This window comes from Oncorhynchus tshawytscha, linkage group LG01 (assembly GCF_018296145.1).
Source record: "Oncorhynchus tshawytscha isolate Ot180627B linkage group LG01, Otsh_v2.0, whole genome shotgun sequence".
NCBI lineage: Eukaryota > Metazoa > Chordata > Actinopteri > Salmoniformes > Salmonidae > Oncorhynchus > Oncorhynchus tshawytscha.
The window spans coordinates 39797801-39823692 of record NC_056429.1 but is presented as its reverse complement, the minus strand read 5'-3'; the positions used below and the strand labels follow the sequence as shown (position 1 = coordinate 39823692).

The 25892-nt window shown below is 44.0% G+C and overlaps 1 protein-coding gene across 5 annotated transcripts in view; it reads left to right on the top strand.

Annotated features, from left to right (window-relative positions):
* Window positions 1-20100, top strand: part of LOC112250636 (DnaJ (Hsp40) homolog, subfamily C, member 6) — a 64107-nt gene extending 44007 nt beyond the window's left edge. For 3 of the 5 annotated variants that reach the window (XM_042321293.1, XM_042321285.1, XM_024420957.2), the window contains 15 exons: window positions 864-986; window positions 2223-2356; window positions 3056-3250; window positions 3438-3555; window positions 5956-6035; window positions 6221-6414; window positions 9348-9374; window positions 9827-10231; window positions 12826-12981; window positions 13389-13487; window positions 13768-13905; window positions 14067-14420; window positions 14650-14798; window positions 15154-15330; window positions 17880-20100. In XM_042321293.1, coding sequence (XP_042177227.1) covers window positions 864-986; window positions 2223-2356; window positions 3056-3250; window positions 3438-3555; window positions 5956-6035; window positions 6221-6414; window positions 9348-9374; window positions 9827-10231; window positions 12826-12981; window positions 13389-13487; window positions 13768-13905; window positions 14067-14420; window positions 14650-14798; window positions 15154-15330; window positions 17880-17981 — 2451 coding nt within the window. In that variant the 3' untranslated portion in view covers window positions 17982-20100. The remainder of the gene's footprint in view (window positions 1-863; window positions 987-2222; window positions 2357-3055; window positions 3251-3437; window positions 3556-5955; window positions 6036-6220; window positions 6415-9347; window positions 9375-9826; window positions 10232-12825; window positions 12982-13388; window positions 13488-13767; window positions 13906-14066; window positions 14421-14649; window positions 14799-15153; window positions 15331-17879) is intronic. The other 2 variants (XM_042321290.1, XM_042321288.1) reach the window with 2 other exon arrangements.
* The last annotated feature ends 5792 nt before the right edge of the window (window positions 20101-25892 follow it).

Here is a 25892-nt window from a genome sequence, read left to right as displayed (position 1 = left end):
GTGAAATCATTGAAATAGACCTCATGTGTAATCTTGTGAAATAGACCTCATGTGAAATCATTGAAATAGACCTCATGTGTAATCTTGTGAAATAGACCTCATGTGAAATCCTTGAAATAGGCATCATGTGAAATAGGCCTCGTGAAATCCTTAGCTGCTACATAAATTAATGATAGATACCCATTGATTCTTGAAGAGTATAATTTATAAAATGCCTAATGGGCTTATTAGTTCAATTGTCGTAGCCCATCAGAACCCATAGCATTAGCTTATTTGACTCCAATGTAAATGGAAACAAACATTGTATAGCCTCAAAACATAGTTTAATTCTATATATTTGATACTGTGTCATTGATGGTTAGTCCTTGCATTCATACCTCGGTCTATGAATTCAAGAGGGATCACATTTCTCCACTTCACTTTTTTTGTTTGTTACCAAAACAGAGGTGGGGAGCGTTTGTTGTTTCAATGAAGGATTGTAACTTTCAAGTCTAAAGTCACGACTATCCTCCTGAGCTCAGACTCTGCTCATTCACTGGTACAATGCAGCTGAAATGGCTGTGCAGTCTGCAGTTTCCTCTGCTCATGCAGATATTAGTGTATTGGGGGAAAGTGTGAATTCAAAATGGCTCTCTTTCTCGCTCTCTGGTAATGTCATTGTAATTACGTGACTCATCGTGGTAACTCGTGATTTGGGCACATGTTGCTGCCACCGCAAGGGTGTCACAGATAATCTCTATTTCTCTCTCTCTGTCTCTTTCTCTCGCTCTCGCTGTCTCTCTTCACCCCCTTCTCTCCCCACTCTTTCTCGACAACCCCTTCTCTCCTCCCTCTCTCTCCCCCTTTCTCTCTGTCCCCCCCAGGTCTCGGAGTGTAACTGGCCGCCCCGCCAGGCTCCCAGCCTGCACAACCTGTTTGCGGTGTGTAAGAACATGCACAACTGGCTCAAACAGAACCCCAAGAATGTGTGTGTCATCACCTGCTCGGTAAGACCAGACCCAGAGTTGTTATTCAGATTCACTTTCATCTTCTTCACTCGGTCCTTTTTCCTCTTCCCTTGCTTAAACGCCATTCCTTCCTCTCCACCTTCCTACCTCCATCTCCTACACCCTCCTCCTTCCCTTCTTCTCGTCGCCTCTGTCCTGAGAACCATCATTCAATTCAATACAATTCAAGGCGCTTTATTGGCATCGGGAAACATATGTTAACATTGCCAAAGCAAGTGAAGTAGACAATATACAAAAGTGAATCTCATTCACGCTCCGTCCTCATTTCTTTCTTGTTTACACACCATTCCTCTCTCTCTCTCTCTCTCTCCCCATCTCTTCCTTCCGTCTCCTCATCCTCCTCCTTCTATTGTTTCCTCCCTCCCGTCCTGGGTTTGTCCTGGGTTTGTTTTGGGTTATCGGGACTGCCTGAGGTCCAAGGGAAACACAGCTTGGAGATCTCAGGCTGCTGTTTCTGTTTCAGCTTCAGTTCCCACTGAGCTCTTTCACTGGCACTGCAGACCTTTAGCAAAGACAGATGAGCTCTGTATTCAAGAGAGAATAGAACAATTGTGGACTGCAGCAGAATGCAATGACAAAAACCTGATTGTCTGTTTGCTGCAGCAAAATCATTATAGGTCGAGAAAGCATACATATTTAGAGGTGCGCTGTACATATTTGACTTAAGTACTATAGTACACTATGACTCTGGAATGGAATGCTTTCCACCGCGCTGTATGTGATTTTATTGTGCTTGGCAAGTTTATCGGTGTCGAGCAGTCACTTTGAGTATTTATGAGAGTTCTTCAAAATCTCTTCCTTAAACTCGAATGTTGCGCTGAAGCAAGAATGCTGGATGTATTTATAACTCTGGGTATGTTCATTAAACAAAAAGAGACAGGAAATATATTTACATACCGTCTGTTTACTAACACTCACAGTGGCAGCAGATACGTGATAAACTCTGTGTGTGGAGTCCCTGTTTAGTGCTAGTGGAGGAATAAGTAGATGTGGGGCTGAAAACACAGATACCGTCGTCCCAACTCCTTGTCACTCATTGTCAAGAGTGATAGCAAAAACAGATCAGGGACCAGTCTACAGATATTGGCCATGCACAGGAAACATGGAACGGCCCTCCTAGTTTCTAGGAATCGTGCATTGAGTTGTGTGAAGTGATCCACTGTAAGCTTGCTGCAACTCTTTTTCATCTATTGCTCTCTCACTCACCCTCTTCAGGATGGGCGTGCTCCCTCGGGTGTGCTGGTCTGTGCCATGTTCTGCTTTTGCCACCTCTTCAGCAACCCAGTGCCCGCCATGCAGCTACTCAGCGCCAAGAGACCCGGCTCAGGCCTCTGGCCCTCGCACCGGAGGTAGGGCAACAGAGAGGGTGTGTGTGTGTGTGTGCCTGTGTGTGTGTGTGCCTGTGTGTGTGTGTGTGTGTGTGTGTGTGTGTGTGTGTGTGTGCCTGTGTGGGAACACACAGTGTGTGCCTGTGTGTGAAAACACACAATTAGTGAAGTAAAATAAAATGAGGCACTGTAAACAGTCTTCTCCTCCCCGACATTGAGTTTGGTCATGTTTAGATGGATGAACATAAAAACCTCCTTCCTCCTCCCCCTCCATTGCTCTCCTAAATCCTTTACGAGCCTATTTATTTTCCGATTGGCTGAGTCGCCGCGACACACACACCCCTCCTTGGTGACCTAACACCCACACAGCATGCCGCTTGACCACACAGCTGCTTCTTAATAACAAAGACTCCTTCATCCTTCAGTGCAAAAAGAGAGAGGCTGGTGTATAAGGACAGTGGAAACCAAACATCATCTTTTGTTGGGGATTTGGCGTTGTGTTTTGACGCTGGGAATGCTTTTTATGCAAGAACATCCGCACATAGGAGCGATTTCAAGTATAAAACCTTAAGATGGATAGCTTTGTGATTTTCAAGCACAAAAATGATCTTATCCCCTGTATTAATGTACATAGACTATATATGTTTATAGGCCGTACTCAGTGCTTAGGGGAGGTTCATGTGTGTGACCTTGCATACTCTTTCTCTCGCACTTCTCCAGGTACATAGGCTATGTGTGCAGTATGGTATCAGAGAAGCCCTCCCTGCCCCACTCAAAGCCCCTGGTGGTCAAGGCGGTCACCATGAGTCCAGTACCCTGCTTCAACAAACAACGCATCGGCTGCAGACCTTTCTGTGAGGTCCTCATAGGGGAGACGAAGATCTTCTCTACGGCACAGGACTATGAGAGGATGCGGTAGGCACAGATGTAGACACAGATAAAGACAGACGGACACACAGAGACCTGGGTTGTCACCTGATTTTTGTTAATCCTGGATCCTCATGACTGGATTATCTAGTGCACTGAGTCGGAGACGCCCACACACACACACACCATCTCTGACTACCTCTCTCTTTTTCTCTGTCTCCCCCCTTTTTCTCAGAGAGCACAGGGTCCAGGATGGGAAGGTGGTCTTCCCTCTAGGTGTGAATGTCCAGGGTGATGTGGTCATCTCTGTCTATCATATGAGAAACACCATAGGAGGACGACTGCAGGCCAAGGTACAGTATAAGGCCTAGCACGCTAACAACACTGCCACACAAGCGCTTGTACACCTGCATACACACACACACTCGCATTCAAACGCACAGTTGTGCACACACAAGGACACACACACACACATACGCACATGTAAATAGTGCCACATACACACAGAAATGCTTACAGTTGGCCTTACTGTTTCAATTTTGGTTATCCTTGATGGCTTTTGTTTTTTCATAGTTGTTTTCCTTTGTTTTTCTCACTTTTCTTGTTGGTTATTACCCGCATTGGGTGGGTGATGGTTTTGGTTGGGTTGAATGGGGATGGTGGTTTGGGGTGATGGTGGGGGGTTGGGGAGGGGAGGGGAGGTTTTTCGGGGGGTACTGTGGGGTGATCGTGGATGGTAGGTGGCCTGGCGGTTGGGAGCTTGGGCTGGTGGCCAAGAGGTCACTGGTTCGGTTCCCCAATTCGACTGGGTGGGGGATCTGTCCTTGTGCCCTTGGGCAGGGTGCTTGACCCTGGTTGCTCCTGTGGGTCACTCTGGATGGGAGTGTCTGCTGGATGACTGAATGTAATGTAATGTTGTGCGGCTTCAATGCAGGATTGTATGTTTTAAATATATATACAGTTGAAGTCGGAAGTTTACAAACCTTTAGGTTAGAATCATTAAAACTCGTTTTTCAACCTATCCACATATTTCTTGTTAACACACACATAAGTCGGTTAGGACATCTACTTTGTGCATGACACAAGTAATTTTTCCAACAACAGATTAAATAACCTGAAGGGCCGCTCAGCAAGGAAGAAGCCACTGCTCCAAAATCGCCATAAAAAAGCTAGACTACGGTTTGCAACTGCACATGGGGACAAAGATACTTTTTGGAGAAATTTCCTCTTGGCTGATGAAACAAAAATAGAACCGTTTGGCCGTAATGACCATCGTTATGTTTGGAGGAAAAAGAGGGAGGCTTTTGTCTGTCTGTAAATTTGTCTGTAAACAATTGTTGGAAAATTTACTTGTGTAATGCACAAAGTAGATGTCCTAACCGACTTGCCAAAACTATAGTTTGTTAACAAGAAATTTGTGGAGTGGTTGAAAAACAAGTTTTAATGACTCCAACCTAAGTGTATGTAAAACTTCCAACTTCAACTGTATATACATATACACTGCCTTTGGAAAGTATTCAGACCCCTTGACTTTTTCCACATTTTGTTACGTTACAGCCTTATTCTAAAATGGATGAAATAAATAAAAATCCTCTCTACACACAATAGCAAATTATGACAAATATACTTTAAAGAACAAGTAAAACATAAATACCTCATTTACATAAGTATTCAGACTCTTTGCTATGAGACTAAATTGAGCTCAGGTGCATCCTGTTTCCATTGATCATCCTTGAGATATTTCTACAACTTTATTAGAGTCCACCTGTGGTAAATTCAATTGATTGGACATCATTTGAAAAGGCACACACCTGTCTATATAAGGTCCCACAGTTGACAGTGCATGTCAGAGCCATAAGGTCGAAGGAATTGTCCATAGAGTTCTGAGACAGGACTGTGTCAAGGCACAGACCTGGGGAAGGGTAACAAAACATTTCTAAGCACACGGCCAAGACAATGCAGGAGTGGCTTCGGGTCAAGTCTCTGAATGTCCTTGAGTGGTCCAGCCAGAGCCTGGACTTGAACCCGATCTAACCTCTCTGGATAGACCTAGAAATAGCTGTGCAGCGACGCTCCCCATCCAACCTGAAGGAGCTTGAGAGGATCTGCAGAGAAGAATGGGAGAAACTCCCCAAATACAGGTGTGTCAAGCTAGTGTCATCCCTGAGAAGACTCAAGGCTGTAATCGCCGCCAAAGGTGCTTAAAACAAAATACAGGGTCTGAATATTTATGTAAATGTGATATTTCAGGTTTTTATTTATAATACATTTGCAAACATTTCTAAAAAATCTGTTTTTGTCATTATGGGGTATTGTGTATAGATTAAAGGGGAGGGGGGAACAATTTACTCAATTTCAGAATAAGGCTGTAACGTAACAACATTTCGAAAAAGTCAAGGGGTTTGAATGCTTTCCGAAGGCACTGTATATATATATATATGAACAGACTGACACTCACAGATGATGATATGCTATACTATGGGAGTTTATGTGAGCTCTGATTTTATGAGACCATATCCTGATACATTGGCCTTTACAGACCGAGATTACGCTCCGGAAGATACTGCCACACGCTGACACGTTGGCACACAAGGACGGATTACCATCTAATCGGACAGATTGTGTGCCCTGAAGGAACATAAACAAAGCACTAATGCGTTCAGACTCAATTAAGAAGTTTCCACAGTGGCATTGATTGAGAAGAATTCCACTTCCTGAATCTAACTATGTTATTTGCTGGTTGGTATTTGCAGGTGTCCAACACCCAGATACTCCAGATCCAGTTCCACACAGGCTTCATCGCTCCAGGGACAAGCGTGTTAAAGTTTACAAAGTGAGCGACTCTCTCCTCTGTCATCTGTACATGTGAATATTAATATGTGAAATACTTGATATTGTTTCAAATGTCAGCATATGTTATGGACATGGCTCTTGCTTGAAACAGTGAACGACGAACTAACTAACTCTCTATCTTGACACACACCACACACACACACACACACACACACACCTGTCTAGGCCGGAGCTGGATGCGTGTGACTCTCCAGAGAAGTACCCACAACTGTTCCATGTGTTGGTGGACATTGAGGTGGAGGGTACAGACAAGCAGAAGGACCTGACCCCTCCCTGGGAACAGTTCCCTAATAAAGACCTGATCCCCAACGTACTGTTCTCATGTCACCAAGAGCACCAGGACGCCCTCGCCATCGCAGGTAGGGTAGAGGGGTGGACAACACGCAGACACACAGGCAGAGGCGCACAGGACAGATGGACGCACACATATAGTGGCAGTCACAGATACACTGTGTGAGTGCAGATGGAAACATACACACACACACACAGGCAAAGATGTTCACACAGATACACACACCAGGGTTTTCGTTAGCCTGCAATTGCCGGCTTTTGGCCGATCCAAAAAATGTAAATCCTCCAGAGATGTTAGTTCGGGTTCAAGTCCGGGCTCTGGCTAGGCCAGAGGACATTCAGAGACTCCTGCGTTGTCTTGGCTGTGTGCTTAGGGTCGTTGTCCTGTTGGAAGGTGAACCTTCGCCCCAGTCTGAGGTCCTGAGCGCTCTGGATATGGTTTTCATCAAGGATCTTTCTGTACTTTGCTTCGTTCATATTTCCCTCGATCCTGACTAGTCTCCCAGTCCTTGCCACTGAAAAACATCTCCACAGCATGATGCTGCCACCACCATGCTTTACCGTAGAGATGGTACCAGGTTTCCTCCAGACGTGACGCTTGGCATTCAGGCCAAAAACTTCCATCTTGGTTTCATCAGACCAGAGAATCTTGTTTCTCATGGTCTGAGAGTTCTTTTGGTGCCTTTTGGCAAACTCCAAGCGGGCTGTGATGTGCCTTTTACTGCGGAGTGTCTTCCGTCTGGCCACTTTACTATAATGGCCTGATTGGTAGAGTGCTGCAGAGATGGTTGTCCTTCTGGAAGGTTCTCCCATTTCCACAGATGAACTCTGGAACTCTGTCAGAGTGACCATCGGGTTCTTGGTCACCTCCCTGACCAAGGCCCTTCTCCCCTGATTGCTCATTTTGGGCGGGCGTCCAGCTCTAGGAACAGTCTTGGTGGTTCCATACTTCCATACATAATTTAAGAATGATGGAATGCCACTGTGTTCTTTTTTTTGTACCCTTCCCCAGATTTGTGCCTTGACACAATCCTTGCTCGTAGATCTACCCACAATTCCTCCAACCTCATTGCTTGGTTTTTGCTCTGACATGCATTGTCAACTGTGGGACTTTATATAGACAGGTGTGTACCTTTCCAAATCATCTCCAATCAAGCTCAATTTCGAGTCTCATAGCAAAGCGTCTGAAAACGTAGGTAAATAAGGTATTTCTAATGTTACTTTTTTATAAATGTGCAAAAATGTCTAAAAACCTTTTTTCGCATTGGAATTATGGGGTATTTTGTGTAGATTGATGAGGAAAAACAATTTTCTAATTACATTTTAGAATTGAGGCTGTAAAGTAGCAAAATTTGGAAAAAGTGAAGGGGTCTGAATACTTTCCAAATGCACAGTATCTTTGCCACACATCTCTCCCCTTCTTGTTCAACATTTAAAATTATATTCAAAACACATTAACTTCACATATTTAAGATGCTTTCCGCTGACAGCCGCAACTCAACAATCAGCTAGGCATATTGCCAAGCGCGCTGCCCAAATTGCGGGTTTCCCAAACGGGAATAGGCCTATGAGCTTGTGGTCTGAACCAATCCACAGCGGTTTTCTTTTATCAGAAGCTGATGATCCTCAATTCCTCTGTGGTTAAATCTCTGCTTTCTGGTGAAGTATTTTGAAGTATTTAATTTTTTTCTGTATTTCCCTTTACTTCCCTATTGGAACCACTATGCCATTTCTCTCCTGTTGTATTGATTTCCATAATCAACTTTATTTCGTTGTCCAGAAGCCAAAGGCACAATCCTAGTCATATTAGCAACCCATCCTAGTTGTTTCATCTTTAGGTTCCCCCCTCTTTCCAAGTTTCTAACAGAGATTTTCATCTCTGTCACGTACAGTGTGGAACCGCCATAAGGTGCACAGTATAGAATGGTGTTTTCCCAGGTGCACTGTTTAGAATGGTGTTTTCCCAGGTGCACTGTTTTAAAATGGTGTTTTCCCAGGTGTACTGTTTAGAATGGTGTTTTCCCAGGTGTATTGTTTAGAATGGTGTTTTCCCAGGTGCACAGTATAGAATGGTGTTTTCCCAGGTGCACTGTTTAGAATGGTGTTTTCCCAGGTGCACTGTTTAGAATGGTGTTTTCCCAGGTGCACTGTTTAGAATGGTGTTTTCCCAGGTGCACTGTTTAGAATGGTGTTTTCCCAGGTGCACTGTTTTAGAATGGTGTTTTCCCAGGTGCACTGTTTAGAATGGTGTTTTCCCATGTGCACTGTTTAGAATGGTGTTTTTACAGGTGCACTGTTTTAGAATGGTGTTTTCCCAGGTGCACTGTTTAGAATGGTGTTTTCCCAGGTGCACTGTTTTAGAATGGTGTTTTCCCAGGTGCACTGTTTTAGAATGTTTTTTTTCACAGGTGCACTGTTTAGAATGGTGTTTTCCCAGGTGTACTGTTTAGAATGGTGTTTTCCCAGGTGCACTGTTTAGAATGGTGTTTTCCCAGGTGTACTGTTTTAGAATGGTGTTTTCCAGCAAATTATATTTTGGAAAATGTTTTATTGGTTGCTTCATTACAGGAGTTGCATGTTCTGTTAAGATGAATTACCACAATCTAAATGTGATTTCTACCATTCTGAGCACCGTGGGTGGACACTAATGGGTTATACACCCAATGCATATGGATCCGGCAAATTTCTCAAATGGGCGGTAAATTTTAATCTTCCCGGTCACGTTGTCTAAAGGAAACCCTGACACGCATGCATGCAAACATACATCATACACATACAACCTGACACAGACGAGCACGGCATTGATACAAGCGCTGACACAGAGGTACACACAGAGGCCTGTAGATACTGTGTGCTCCAAGACACACACACGCAAATGGAAACTATGCACGCTGACACAGATAGCTAAACATAGGCAGACACTCATATGGCCACCGCTAACTGAGAGCTGCTGTTGACGTTCTTTCTCAACCTAACATTGGTTTCATTCTCTCCTTCCAAGATGAGATGGAGGGACTGGACTTGGAGGGTAAGGTCTAGAGTAGAGGAGACCACAAAACACTCTCATTAAAAAAGGTGTTATCTAGAACCTAAAAGGGTTCTTCAGCTGTCCCCATAGGAGAACCCTTTTTTTTTTTTACTTTTTGGTTCCAGGTAGAACCCTTTTGAGTTCAATGTAGAACCCTTTCCAGAGAGGAAAGAGATACTATTGTAGAGATGCTAGCTATTGTAGTTATAGGAAATCAGCTCCCCTGGGTGAAGTTAGATAAGCTTTGTCACTCTGCTGTGGTGGCTAGCAATATGCATACCTATAGCAAAGTTATATTTCCTGTTCTCCTGTAGAATACTTTGTGGGAAGCAAACCCATGTATTAAAGGAAGACCACGTTTTCCTGATGTGACCTACCTCTTACATCTCTTACACCTCTTACATCTCTCCTCTCCCCCTCCCCTCTCTCCGCCCTCTCTCCGCCCTGTGCAGAGCCAAGCCGGTCCCACAGTGGTTCAGACAGTCGCCCTCACGGGGAGGACAGTGAGCCGTCTGATGATGAGATGCTGTCCCTGTCCAGCCAGCAGAGCAACGCTAGCGGAGAGCGACACGGAGGGGCTCAGGCTGGCCCCAGGGGCCCCAAGAGACCAGAGCAGCCTCAGGCCCTCACCACTGCTCCTCCTCCCCCAGAAGAAATGGACCTCCTGGGCCTGGATGGGGCTGCTGTGAACCCCCCCTGCCCCAAACCCCAGCCCCCCACCACCAACACCACCACGGACCTCCTGGGGGATCTGTTTGGAGCCTCCCCCCAGGCCCCGCCTGGGAGTGGGCCCGCATCGGCCCAGTCCACCCCCCAGAAAATAGCCCCTCCCTCCACCTCCCCTTGCCCCTCCCCAGGTACTTAGTCAATGGATATTATAACATACAGTTGAAGCCGGAAGTTTACATACACTTAGGTTGGAGTTATTAAAACTTGTTTTTCAACCACTTCACAATTTTCTTGTTAATAACAAACTATAGTTTTGGCAAGTCAGTTAGGACATCTACTTTGTGCATGACACAAGTAATTTTTCCAACAATTGTTTACAGACAGATTATTTCACTTATAATTCACTGTATCACAATTCCTGTGGGTCAGAAGTTTACATACACTAAGTTGACTGTGCCTTAAAACATCTTGAGAAATTACAGAAAAAGGATGTCATGGCTTTAGAAGCTTCTGATAGGCTAATTGACATCATTTGAGTCAATTGGAGGTGTACCTGTTGATGTATTTCAAGGCCTACCTTCAAACTCAGTGCCTCTTTGCTTGACATCATGGGAAAATGAAAAGAAATCAGCCAAGACCTCAGAAAAAACATTGTAGACCTCCAGAAGTCTGGTTCAACCTTGGGAGCAATTTCCAAACGCCTGAAGGTACCACGTTCATCTGTACAAACAATAGCACGCAAGTATAAACACCATGGGACCATGCAGCCGTCATCCCGCTCAGGAAGGAGACGTGTTCTGTCTCCTAGAGATGAACGTACTTTGGTGTGAAAAGTGCAAATCAATCCCAGAATAACATCAAAGGACCATGTAAAGATGCTGGAGGAAACAGGTACAAAAGTATCTCTATCCACAGTAAAACGAGTCCTATATCGACATAACCTGAAAGGCAGCTCAGCAAGGAAGAAGCCACTGCTCCACAACAGCTATAAAAAAGCCAGACTATGGTTTGCAACTGCACATTTGACAAATATTGTACTTTTTGGAGAAATGTCCTCTGTTCTGATGAAACATAAATATTACTTTTTGGCCATAATGACCATCGTTATGTTTGGAAGAAAAAGAGGGAGGCTTGCAAGCCGACGAACACCATCCAACTGTGTAGCACAGGGGTGGCAGCATAATGTTGGGGTTGTGCTTTGCTGCAGGAGGCACTGGTGCACTTCACAAAATAGATGGCATCATGAGGGAGGAAAAGGATGTGGATATATATCTCAAGACATCAGTCAGGAAGTTGAAGCTTGGTCGCAAATGGGTCTTCCAAATGGACAAGGACCCCAAGCATACTTCCAAAGTTGTGGCAAAATGGCTTAAGGGCAACAAGTCAAGTTATTGGAGTGGCCATCACAAAGCCCTGACCTCAACCCTACAGAAAATGTTTGGACAGAACTGAAAAAGCGTGTTTGAGCAAAGAGGCCTACAAATCTGACTCAGAAATAAAAGCTGAAATAAATCATTCTCTCTACTATTATTCTGACATTTCATATTCTTAAACTGAGTTCAAATGTAAATGGCTAAGGTGTATGTAAACTTCCGATTTCAACTGTACATAGTTGCTGATCAACTCAATTCAAATCAAATCAAATTGTATTTGTCACCTGCGCTGAATAAAACAGGTGTAGACCTTACCGTGAAATCCTTACTTACAGGCCTTTAACCAACAATGCAGATTTTTTTTTAAGGTATTAAGAAAATAATTAATATAAAATAAAGTAAGAAAAAAAGTAACACAACAAAATAATAATAACAAGGCTGTATACAGGGGGTACCGGTACAGGTTAGTTGAGGTAATGTGTACATATACTGTAGGTAGGGGTAAATAGCAAGTAGCAGCAGTGCAAAAAAGGGGGTTTATACAAATAGTCTGTGTAGCCATTTGATTAACTGCTTAGCAGTTTTATGGCTTACAGGTAGATGCTGTTAAGGAGCCTTTTGGACCTAGACTTGGTGCTCTGGTACCACTTGCTGTGTGGTAGCAGAGATAGTCTATGACTAGGGTGGCTATTGTCTTTGACAATTTTTAGGTTCTTCCTCTGACACCGCCTGGTATAGAGGTCCTGGATGGCAGAAAGCTTGGCCACAGTGATGTACTGGGCCGTAAGCGCTACCCTCTGTAGCACCTTACGGTCGGATGCTGAGCAGTTGCCATACTAAGTGGTGTTGCAACCAGTCAGGATGCTCTCGATGGTGCAGCTGTAGAACTTTTTGAGGATCTTTTCAGTCTCCTGAGGGGGAATAGGCATTGTCGTGCCCTCTTCACGATTGTCTTGTTGTGTTTGGACCATAATAGTTTGTTGGTGATGTGGACACCAAGGAACTTGAAGCTCTCGACCCATTTCACTAAAGCCCTGTCAATGTGAATGGGGGTATGCTTGGCTCCCCTTTTCCTGTGGTCCACGCTCTTTTGTCTTACTCACATTGAGGGAGAGGTTGTTGTCAGACCTCCTCCCTATAGGCTGTCTCATCGTTGTCAGTTATCAGGCCTACCACCGCTGTGCCATCGGCAAACTTAATGATGATGGTGTTGGAGTCGTGGGTGACCACACAGGGAATTCAAGTTTATTCGTCTGTTTTTTTAATTTTCTCATAGATGTGTACATAGATTAACATACTATCTGTTTCCTATGCCATTCAGAAATAAATGCCAGTCCAAGATAAATAAAATGTATTGAATTGAATCGAATAGTAAAGTATGGTTTATGCTTTTCTCTCTGCCCACCCAGCATTCGACCCATTTGGGGCGGGTCCGATGCCCAAGCCCCAGGAGCTGATGGGTTCCTTCCGGGGTCCAGCAGGTAACCTTGGTAACCTGGGGCTGCCTGCCCCCCTCCTGCATGCAGCTCGCTCTCCGTCCCCCACTATGCAGAACACTGGCAAGGGTGATGGCATGACTACACTGCATCTGTAGAGGCACCATCTATCCACTAACATTTCTCACTATCCACTATTCACTTCTTTACACTGGTACTCTGTTGCTTTAGCCAAACGTTTGTGTTGGGTAATGTACTGCTGCATATGCATGCACATAATGTGTGTTGATCAATGGAAATTTAAGCTGCAGGTTTTGAGGGAGATCTGAATGGAATGGCTATTGTATGGTTACAGTGATTGCTATTGGTATTGGTATGGTTCCACTCTTAGTTGGGTAGCCTAACGGCAATGGTAATACTGTGGTTAGGATTTGTGGTATGGTTATATGTCTGTTTGTGATGGTAGCATGACCTCATCTCTTTCCTCCGATTGTCTGTTAGGCGTGTCTGTCACTGATGTTTCTGTGCTCTGATAGGACGGAGCTCCCCAGTCCCGCTCACCACCCCTGTGGTCACCATTCAGCAGCCTCCCAATGCCATGGGAGGATGGGACTGGAACAAGTCTGCAGCTCCAGGTAAGCTCTACTGGTGTGCCACATTTACGGACGACATCTGCAGAGGCACTGGTCTGAGAACATAGGAACTACCATCTGCCACGAACAGCAGAGAGCTATGGCATGCTATCGATCATCCAGCGTACTGTGCCAAAATAAGCAAGCAAGCATGTGTTCACGTCAGAAGGCTCCCTACTTAATAGTGCCCTCTACTGGTGCTCATGAGAATCACATTCATAGAACGGCAGTGCCCACTGTATTGTACAGTATTTCAACTGTGTTGTTGTGAATTCTGTGTTAGGAGGGGGTTTTGGTATGGGCAGTAGGTCAGCCAGCACCAGTCCTACCGGATCAGTCCACAGCACCCCCACACACCAGGTCAAACCCAAGACCCTGGACCCATTCGCTGATATTGGAAACCTGGGGGGCAGTCTGGGAGGTCAGTGAAGGCTTCCAATACTGTACTAACAGATGCTATAAAATATGTCATGTTACGTTATGTTATACTAGTTGTGTTATGACAGTTATGTTGTAGATAGCTAACTTCATTCTCTGTGTTGAACTTTCTGTGAACATTCCTCCTTATATCTCGGTCTATAGGAGGCTCTGGCTTCTCCAGTAAGCCTACCACCCCTACAGGCACCACCCCTGCCTTCCCACCCATGGGCTCCCCCTCACGGCCTCCTCCCTCGCCCCAGCACGGTGGGGGCTGGCAGGCTAACACAGGCTTCCCCTCGTGGCAGCCCGGTGGTGGCGGTGGTGGAGGGCAGGCAGGGTGGCAGCCCCAACCCCAGGGTCAGGGTCAGGGTGGCCCACCCTCCCAGCCCAAACCCAGCCCCAGCCACTCCATGCCGCACACCTCCCCCTCCAACAGACCCAACTACAACATCAGTTTCTCTGCCATGGGAGGAGGGGCTGCTCCCAATGCAGCCGGGAAACCACAGCCCAACATGGGTGAGTCAATGGGAGACTGGGAGGCTGTTTGTAATCATACTGGGATGGATAGACTGTTGGGTTGTTTTTCCCCCAAAATAACTTGTGTTGCTCTTGATTAATGGACAAATGTGCCACCTGAAACTGACCTGTATGCATGTGATTTGTGCTGGTAGTCATTCATCATAAGACTGCACATATACTGTTTTGTAAGCGAGATGAGAGAAGATGTTTACATACTCCCTCCCAGGTACCAAGCCCAAAGTTGCAACGGCTAACTTCGATGACCTGCTGTCTGGCCAAGGCTTTGCTGGAGCCAAAAAGAAGGAAGGTCCCAGGACAATAGCAGAGATGAGGAAGGAGGAGATGGCTAAAGAGATGGACCCCGAGAAACTCAAGGTAGTCTTACAGTGGCCAATCACTAGCCTTGGACCAAGTGTTGGAGAGTTCCGTGAAGATACAGTAGGACTACAGGGGGGGAAGGGAGTCAAATGTTGGTCCTCTGTAGCTTAGTTGGTAGAGCATGGCACTTACAATGCCAGGATCGTGGGTTTGATTCCCAGGACCACCCACATGTAGAATGTATGCATGCATCACTGTAAGTTGATTTACATAAACATGTAATATATTATTAGAGCCTTTTAGACAGCTGGAGAAAAATAAGCTGAGGATTTGGAAGAAGGCTTGTGAGATCTTTGTTGTATCGGTGAGTCTCCTGTTTATCTGACCTTGGCTTTCCCCTCTCTACCCCCAGATTCTGGATTGGATCGAGGGGAAGGAGCGTAACATCCGGGCCTTGCTGTCCACCATGCACACAGTGCTCTGGGAGGGGGAGACCCGCTGGAAGCCTGTAGGCATGGCTGACCTGGTGACCCCAGAGCAGGTCAAGAAGGTTTACCGCAAAGCCGTGCTGGTGGTCCATCCAGACAAGGTGAGATGGAAGGGAGAGGTTTACATTGTAACACGCACACACGCATACATTCACATGTTTCCACGCTTTCCGTTAGGAAAATGTGTCTCCGGACATTTGATCGGCAACATTTTAATTTACTGGACATTTGAGAAATTTACCAGACCCATATGCATTGGGTGTGTAACCTGATTAGGGTGTCCACCCACAGTGTTCAGAATGGTAGATAATCACATTTAGATGATGCTAATTCATCTTAACAGAACATGCAACTTGGGGAGACCTTACCGAATTCCGATACGCACATTGAAGATGTTAAAATAACTGTCAACATTTACTTTTCCTCAGCCAACAAGATGAGTAACTACTATTCCCCATAGTAGTAAAGTTGACTTATTCTGTGTTTAAAGCTATGAGGTTGATGCAACAGATCAGAACCTTTAGCTTAAAATGTTGATAAACTAAACTCAGCAAAAAAAGAAACGTCTTCTCACTGTCAACTGCGTTTATTTTCAGCAAACTTAACATGTGTAAATATTTGTATGAACATAACAAGATTCAACAACTGAGACAAAGTGAACAGGTTCCACAGACATGTGACTAACAGAAATGGAATAATGTGTCCCGGAACAAAGGAGGGGTCAAAATCAAAAGTAACAGTCAGTATCTGGTGTGGCCACCAGCTGTATTAAGTACTGCACTGCATCTCCTCCTCATGGACTGCTCCAGATTTGCCAGTTCTTGCTGTGAGATGTTACCCCACTTTTCCACCAAGACACCTGCAAGTTCCCGGACATTTCTGGGGGGAAATGACCCTAGCCCTCACCCACCGATCCAACAGGTCCCAGACGTGCTCAATGGGATTGAGATCCAGGCTCTTCGCTGGCCATGGCAGAACACTGACATTCCTGTCTTGCAGGAAATCACGCACAGAACGAGCAGTATGGCTGGTGGCATTGTCATGCTGGAGGGTCATGTCAGGATGAGACTGCAGGAAGGGTGCCACATGAGGGAGGAGGATGTCTTCCTTGTAACTCACAGCATTGAGATTGCCTTCAATGACAACAAGCTCAGTCCGATGATGCTGTGACAAACCGCCCCAGACCATGCTGTGCGTTACAGGGACCCTCCACCTCAATCCCGCTCCAGAGTACAGGCCTTGGTGTAACGCTCATTCCTTCGACGATAAACGCAAATCCAACCTTCACCCCTGGTGAGACAAAACCACAAGTCGTCAGTGAAGAGCACTTTTTGCCTGTCCTGTCTGGTACAGCGACGGTGGGTTTGTGCCCATAGGCGTCGTTGTTGCCGGTGATGTCTGGTGAGGACCTGCCTTACAACAGGCCTTCAAGCCCTCAGTCCAGCCTCTCTCAGCCTATTCGGACAGTCTGAGCACTGATGGAGGGATTGTGTGTTCCTGGTGTAACTCGGGCAGTTGTTGTCATCCTGTACCTGTCCCACAAGTGTGATGTTCGGTAGTACCGATCCTGTGCAGGTGTTGTTACACGTGGTCTGCCACTGCGAGGACGATCAACTGTCCCTGTAGCGCTGTCTTAGGCATCTCACAGTACAGACATTGCAATTTATTGCCCTGGCCACATCTGCAATCCTCATACCTCCTTGCAGCGTGCCTAAGGCACGTTCACACAGCTGAGCAGGGACCTTGGGCATCTTTCTTTTGGTGTTTTTCAGAGTCAGTAGAAAGGCCTCTTTAGTGTCCGAAGTTTTCATAATTGTGACCTTAATTGTCTAACATCTGTAAGCACAGGCGCATGTTCATTAATTGTTTATGGTTAATTGTATTTATTGAACCTTTATTTAACTCGGCCATGTCAGTTAAGAACAAATTAAGAACAGCAGATATTTACCTTGTCAACTCGGGGATTCGATCTAGCAACATTTTTGGTTACTGGCCCAATGCTCTAACCACTAGGCTATCTGCTGCCACTAGACTACCTGCCGTTCAATAAACAAGCATGGGAAAGTGTTTAAACCCTTTACAAGGTCTGTGAAGTTATTTGGATATTTACGAATGATCTTTGAAAGACAGGGTCCTGAAAAAAGGGACGTTTCTTTATTTTGCTGAGTTTATTATTTCTTCACATTATAAGCTCAGCAATGCACACAAGACAGTAAGTTCCATCATGTAATTAGAGGAAAAACACAGTTGTTAAATTGCTCACCAAAATATACTTCATTGCATTCTATCTATTGCTTTAGTATGCAGTAGGCATTTCGAATTAAATGTGGAGTGGAGTTTATACTATGGTTACGTGATGATATCACGTACCTTCCAAATGATTCTGCAACCATCATTTATTTGAAAAAGTATTCAGTCAACATTTCCATCACCATTTGACGCAACAAAGAAAGGTTGACAAAAGAAATCCACCCCTGTTGAACGGATCCACATTTTTTTCAATCTTTAGAACATTTCTTCTATAGCTGCCGTTTTCCATTACACATCGCAATACATTCTGTGTTTCTGTGTTTCTCTAGGCGTATAAACCTGGGTCAATAGGAACCTGCCTACTGATTGATGTTTTTTTTCCCATCTTCCCCTCTCCCAGGCCACGGGACAGCCCTATGAACAATATGCCAAGATGATTTTTATGGAACTGAATGACGCCTGGTCAGAATTTGACAGCCAAGGACAGAAAGCACTCTACTGAGCTGATAGAAAAAGAGAGAAAGCGAGACAGGGTTCGTGCCCACCCACCCCTGACCCCTCCGTGAACAATAATCAAGCTCGCACCAGATCTGTGACTCCCGTCGCCTTCTCTTCTCTTTACTGTCCCGTGGACTCCGTAGAGACCTCCAATAGCCAGACTAACAGTGTAACCGTGTCAGAAAAATATCTGCCGACCCACCTATCTTATGTATCTGGTGGCAGCACTGTCCAACAAGAACTGTTCAATGCTGTCCCTACGTGTCCTAGTCCTGAAGCAAGCAACGCAGAGTCATCCAGCTGTCTATGGAGACACATCACCAAATAGCGATACTGTCCAACTAATACACTGGACACAGGTGACAATGACACACCTGTAGTCACAGTGTGGTTAGTCACAGGTGATAACGACACGCCTGTGGTCACAGTGTGGTTAGTCACAGGTGCTGTGTAACAGCCAGGATATGACTGTATGAACTATAATCGCCAAGGAAGATGTTTTATCAATGTTTTACTGTCAAATAACAACAAAAGAGACTCAGTGTTTCAAAAAAGCACAACTGGCTGGTTCTTGTGTTTAGAAAGGTGCAGTACGTCGTTAGGTTAGTCTGGTGACTCGTTTGCAGCCTATAGTCACTCTAAAGGTACTCATTCGCGTCTTTACAGCCTCTGTCCGGTGTCTACAGTCTCATAGGAACCAAGGTGTAAAATATATCATAGAATAATTCCATATCACACTACTGTACTTATCTAAGAACCAAACTGCTGCTGCTAGTGTTTCCATCGGGCTCATCAACGCCATTAGTCGTGTATTTACTTTTAATGATGTTAACTTATTCACTTGTACTATCGGATGTTTGTGTCATACTGTGACGCTTATGTCTATGTTGATCCCTCCCAAAGAAGAACTGGTGTTTTATTTTGGAGAATGTTTCAGTGAGGTACAGTGGGGGTCTTTTTCTGTCCCTCTGCTGTCTCTCTCGGAAGCTTTTGCTATTGACCCACGAGTGAAATGACGTTTTAATCCAAGGCCACATGTCACTGATGTCGTTTGCAGATGGGTGTTTCAAAATATGGTATCTGGTGTAGGACAAATAACCCATCAAGCAATTTTATGTTCATGTGTATCTGCATCTGCTTCAATAAGAGCCCCCCTTCTTTGTTTGAAGCATATATTTTCTGCATGCACTGACTGGGACCACTTATTGAAGGACTTGGACTTTATCTTACTGCATATGGTGGCACATCATTTCATAATACATGCTCATGATACTGGCGTTTTGTTCGACTACTATCCAGACCCTAACATAGAGCCATCTATCCCTCATCTGTGTGTCAGCACTCTGAAAGGATTTCATGAAAACATACAATACCTGACATGTACAACCATGTCTTAACATACCGAAAGCTGCATATCAATGTTTCAGCAAGGCTTGTTCTCTCTTATCTGTGTGGACCATTTAGCTCAACGAGAACAAGAGAGACACTGCACATCTATTTCATCTGATACAACCACTCACTTGTTTTTTTTTCTTCTCTCTGCTTGTATACTGACACTGTCAACCCTTTCCTGGGTTCCATCCTTTGTGAAATGGCACCGCCTGGGTTGTGGACTAACGTGTGCACTGACTGACCACTGAGCAGTGCAGAACTAAAGAGACTGTCTGTCCGCTGTAGGCTATGATGCTTTTTCTGGTGACTATACCAATGGCAGGAGTTGTGGCTGTGTAGTATGTACGTATGTACAGTATGTATGTACACTGAGGTTGTGTGTGTGTGTGTGTGTTTGTGAGATAAGCCCTATATGCTCCCTTGCTGATTGAAATCTCTGTCTACCTGCAATCTTAAGGCAATGTTAAAACGCTAAACCTCTCTATATAGTGGATGTGTGTTGTTGAAACCGCTGCACGTACATGAGGATGTGATGCGATTTGGATACAACTACTGTACGTGTTTGCTTGTCTGCTGTAAAAGCATTACGACTAAAAGTGTTAACTTCTGTTTCTGTGTTTCTCTTTGTGGGTTCTGTTTACCCTCACAGGATGTACATAGTGATGACGTGATGAGGTGCAATGCACAAATAAATAGAGAAGTAGAACATGGAGTGAGAAACAACAGACCAATCAAATGTGTCTGTTGTCATTATTTCCCCACAAATGCATTCTGCAGCTAGTGTTCACGGCCCCTTTCACGGACTTTTGTGAGACTCAATCTTTGTCAGGATTGTTATTATGCATACATTAGACATATATTGATATATCCATGTTAATTGTATTTGTGAAAATGTACTTTAAGATCACAGTAGATTATTAATTACAGTGATCACATCTGGAACCACATTTGAGTAATTCATGTTGACCACTAGAGGACATTGGTTGGCCAATTTAGAGTGTCCTCCATCTGCTCGTCCTGCCTTATGACTGATCAATGATGTGAAAAGATGTTTATGTGGATGATGCTAGAAATGTATGGTATTGAGCTGCTATGGGCTCAGGCACATTGCATTTTATGTTCCTACTCTACCTATCATGTCTCTCTCTTTAATTTGTAAGATCTGATCTGAGATGAATGGATAGGTGAGATTTCTGGGTGCTATAAACCAAATCCAGACCCGTCCTCATCACTGTCCCAAAGGAAATAGGCTAACGCTTTACATTAAGTTGCCTCTATTACTATGTAACTACACAGTAATAACTGTAGTAACAACATAGTAGTTACATAGGTATTACTATGTAATTGCATGGTAATAGGGTTTAGCGCTATCAGATATTACATAATTGCAAAAAGGAATGTATAATTACACATCCACTTGCTGAAGGTTATTCCGCATGTGCAATTACTGATGTTAGTACACATTTTCTTGTTCCAGTATGTAACTAATAATTTGTAATCACAAGTCACATGTGAATTTTCATGTTAATGACTCCAACATGTGACATTGTTATATAACTACAGGGTGCCACTACCATCAAATCTACAGGTAATACCAGGGTTGTAACAACCGTTGCTAACCTGGAGAAATAAGGAGATATGTTAGACTTTTCTTTAATGGATTTGACAAAGATTAATATTCAAACCATTCTAATTAAATGACCCATTTCAGACTTAAAGCAAGAACTATTAGTAAAACATACTAGCTAGTAAGCATAGCCGCAGGAAGTAGTGGTGCTGAGGGTGCTGTAGCACCTGAGAAAACGGAATTTAAAAACAATATTAATAACTCTTTAGAACCCATAGAGGCTGCAACTGACTTTCTTTAAGTTACTATAGTGGATTTGTTTTTCTAACAATATCTTTGTCAATGTTGCAAAATTATCTTGCAAACAAACCTGTTGTCGTATTCGCTGTCATTTGACTTTTAACAGAAAAAAAACACTTAATTACTCAACATGATGGCGCCAAAGTGGAAGAGGCTGTGTATCTATGCTGGTTGGTGAGACGGATTCGAACACGTACTTGCACTTAGAAAGCGACGATGTCGAGGTGAGTGAAATAAGTCAACAGCAAATATGCAGTGCATTTGGAAGTAATCAGACCCCTTGAATTTTTCCACATTTTGCTACAGCATCATACTAAAATGGACTTTAAAAAATAATCATCATCAATCTACACACAATACCCCATAATGGCAGAGCAAAAACAGGTTTTTAGACATTTGCACATTTATTAAAAAACGAAAAACTGAAATATCACATTTACATACAGTACCAGTCAAAAGTTTGGACATACCTACTCATTCAAGGGGTTTTCTTTGTTTGGACTATTTTCTACATTGTAGAATAGTAATGAAGGCATCAAAACTATGAAATAACACATCATATAGTATCCAAAAAAAGTGTTATTTTAGATTCTTCAAAGTAGCCACCCTTTGCCTTGATGACAACACAAACCACATGGGATGGTGTATCGCTGCAGAATGCTGTGGTAGCTGTGCTGGTTAAGTGTGCCTTGAATTCTAAATAAATCACAGACAGTGTCACCAGCAAAGCACCATCACACCTCCACCTCCATGCTTCACGGTGGGAACCATACATGCAGAGATCATCCGTTCACCTGCTCTGCGTCTCACAAAGACACGGCGCTCGGAAGCCAAAATCTCACATTTGGACAGACCAAAGTCTCTTCTTTTATTGTCCTTTAGTAGTGGTTCCTTTTCAGCAATTTGACCATGGAGGCCTGATTCACACAGTCTCTTCTGAACAGTTGGTGTTAAGATGTGTCTGTTATTTGAACTCTGTGAAGCATTTATTTGGGCTGCAATCTGAGGTGCAGTTAATTGCCGATTTCTGAGGCTGGTAACTCTAATGAACTTATCTTCTGCAGCAGAGGTAACTCTGGTTCTTCCTTTCCTGTGGCGGTCCTCATGAGAGCCAGTTTCATCATAGCACTTGATGTTTTTTTTTTGCAACTGCACTTCAAGAAACTTTCAAAGTTCTTGAAATTTTCCAGATTGACTGACCTTCATGTCTTAAAGTAATGATGGACAGTCGTTTCTTTTCTCTTTGCTTATTTGAGCTGTTCTTGCCATAATATGGACTTGGTCTTTAACCAAACAGGGCTATTTCCTGTATACCACCCTTACCTTGTCACAACACAACTGATTTGCTCAAACGCATTAAGGAAAGAAATTCCACAAATGTACTTTTAACATGGCACACCTGTTAATTGAAATGCATTCCAGGTGACTACCTCGTGAAGCTGGTTGAGAGAATGCCAAGACTTTGAAGAACCTCAAATATAAAATATATATATATTTTTTAAAATTTTTACCCCCTTTTCTCCCCAATTTCGTGGTATCCAATTGTTAGTAGTTACTATCTTGTCTCATCGCTACAACTCCCGTATGGGCTCGGGAGAGACGAAGGTCGAAAGCCATGCGTCCTCCGAAACACAACCCAACCAAGCCGCACTGCTTCTTAACACAGCGAGCATCCAACCCGGAAGACAGCCACACCAATGTGTCGGAGGAAACACCGTGCACCTGGCGACCTGGTTAGCGTGCACTGCGCCCTGCCCGCCACAGGAGTCGCTCGTGCACGATGAGACAAGGATATCCCTACCGGCCAAACCCTCCCTTTCGATGCTAGGCCAATTATGTGTCGCCTCATGGACCTCCCGGTCGCGGCCGGCTGCGACAGAGCCTGGGCGCTAACCCAGAGTCTCTAGTGGCATAGCCAGCACTGCGATGCAGTGCCCTAGACCACTGCGCCACCCGGGCGGCCTAATATAAAATATATTTTGATTTGTTTAATGCTTTTTTGTTTACTACATGATTCCATGTGTTATTTCATAGTTTTGATGTCTTCACTATTTTTCTACAATATAGAAAATAGTAAAAAATAAAGAAAACCCTTGAATGAGTAGGTGTGTCCAAACCTTTGACTGCTACTGTATATATTTTTTAAATAAGTATTCAGACCCTTTACTCAATACTTTGTTGAAGCACCTTTGCCAGCGATTACAGCCTTGAGTCTTATTGGGTGTGATGCCACAAGCATGGCACACCTGTATTTGTGGACTTTCTCCCATTCTTCTCTGCAGATACTCTCAAGCTCTGTCAGGTTGGATGGGGAGCGTTGCTGCACAGCTATTTTCAGGTCTCAAATAGGTTTGATCGGGTTCAAGTCTGGGCTCTGGCTGGGCCACTCAAGGACATTCAGAGACTTGTCCCAAAGCCACTCCTACATTGTCTTGGCTGTGTGCTTAAGGTCATTGTCCTGTTGGATGGTGAACCTTCGCCCCAGTCTGAGGTCTTTAGCGCTCTGGAGCAGGTTTTCATCAAAGATCTCTCTGTACTTTTCTCCGTTCATCTTTCCCTCGATCCTAACTAGTCTCCCAGTCCCTGCCGCTGAAAAACATCCCCACAGCATGATGCTGCCACCACCATGCTTTACCGTACTGATGGTATCTTTGTGAAAATGTATGCACTAATTACTGTAAGTCGCTCTAGGTAAGAGCGTCTGCTAAATTACTAAAATGTATTTGTGTAGAACAAGAGAGAAAACAACAAGTGGTTGGCCAGTACAAGTAAAAGAAAACTTTATTGAACTATAATGTAAATTATTCGCACAGAATTTAATCAGGATGCACAACCTTACACTTCTGCCAGGGGTTCTTTATCTTGTCATTCTTACTCTGATGGAGCACTTAAATAAATGATGTACCTCATGCTGAAAGACAGGTCAAAGAGATCTCTTGGCACGCGTTAGCAAGGATGGACCTCTAATATCACAGCAAACAGTACAATATATCTGACATCACTCCTAATATTGGTTTGACATGTTTTGCGTGATGTGATTAGTGTGATGTGATGTGATTTATTTTGGTGCGTCAGGACCATTAACAGTTGAGCTTACTCATTTTAGCTCAACGCTGATTGGCTATTATTATTATTTTAAAATAATATGTTTATTATTTTCCAATAAAAAATCAAATGAAAAAGACAGCAATACTAACAATGACATTCATTGTACTGTTGAATGGGATGGCCAATTTTGTAAGACTCTTATTTGCATAAAATGGACAGAGACCAGTCTCAAAATCAGTCAGCAGTGTTTATTCTCAAGAGTACTGAACATGATACAGTTTACCACAGGTTATAAACTGAAAATGACGTCATTAGTTTGTAACAGTATTTTTATTGGAATTTCACAATTTTCACCCATATTAAGAGATACAACAACAGAGACAAAGCACACAGAAAAAAAACAACAAGAAAAACAGCACCCACTTACACATATCTACGCATATATATATATATATATACAATGGGGCAAAAAAGTATTTAGTCAGCCACCAATTGTGCAAGTTCTCCAACTTAAAAATATGAGAGAGGCCTGTAAGACACTGAGGGGAAGAGGAAGTGGGGCTAAAAGCATGTCTGCGATTTGTGGATATATGCAATCTGTGTATTATTCTTAATTGGAGCTATAGCGGCTATTACTTTAGCAAGAAAAATAATAAAGATACAAATATTATTGAGCCGGAGTACGTGAGAACTCACACCACTGTTTCATGATCAGATTCAACCAAAAATAAACAAAGTTATCCAATGCTGCGGAGGTGCAGCTTAAAGTTATTTACCCGAGAGAGTCAATAAACGCAGCAGCCTCTTCAGGTGTGTAGAGCTTTTTAGGTGACCATAATCTTCAATGTGGCCGGGTACAACAGTGCGTAGTCCATCTTCATTCTCCTGAGTCGAGCCTTCGCCTCATCAAACGCTTTGCGTCTTCGTACAACCGCAGTGGAATAATCATTGAAGAATGAGACCTTTGGACTTTTATGTTGACTACCATCAGAGCCGATGTTTCTAGCCGCGTCCATGACGCGCTGCTTATCGGTGAAGTTATGGAACTTTATAACCACCGGCCGTGGGCGCTGATTGGGACCGGGTATCGGTGCTTGAGAGCGATGGGCCCTGTCCAGCTTCACACGACCAGCCTTAGTGTCCATTTGTAGGTAGCCAGGGATCCATTCCTCAAAGAACTTTACTGAACGTGTCCCTTTACTGAATGTGTCCCACAACACGAATATTGCATCTGCGTCCTCGATTATCCAAGTCGTCAATGTGCTCCGCCATTTCGCGCACCTGTTTCTCACCTGCTTTTATCTTAGCATCCATAGATGTAGTTGAAGTTTCCACTGCAGCATTTCTTCCTTCCGCCTCAACAACACGTTTCACAACCCTCTGTAGTTCAGCTGAATGGCCTGCTATTGCTTCCAAGACCGTTCTTATCTTAGCATCGATCACTTTAGTAATGTTATCAGTCATCTTTTGAATCATCAGGTCCATTGTGCCTGGATCCGCAATGGTGTTAGCTTCGCTAACGTTAGCTAGCTCCTCATGCACATCCACAGGGGTGGTGGTTTTGGTCGACTTCTTAGATTTTTGTGAAATAGCCGTCAAGACTCATTA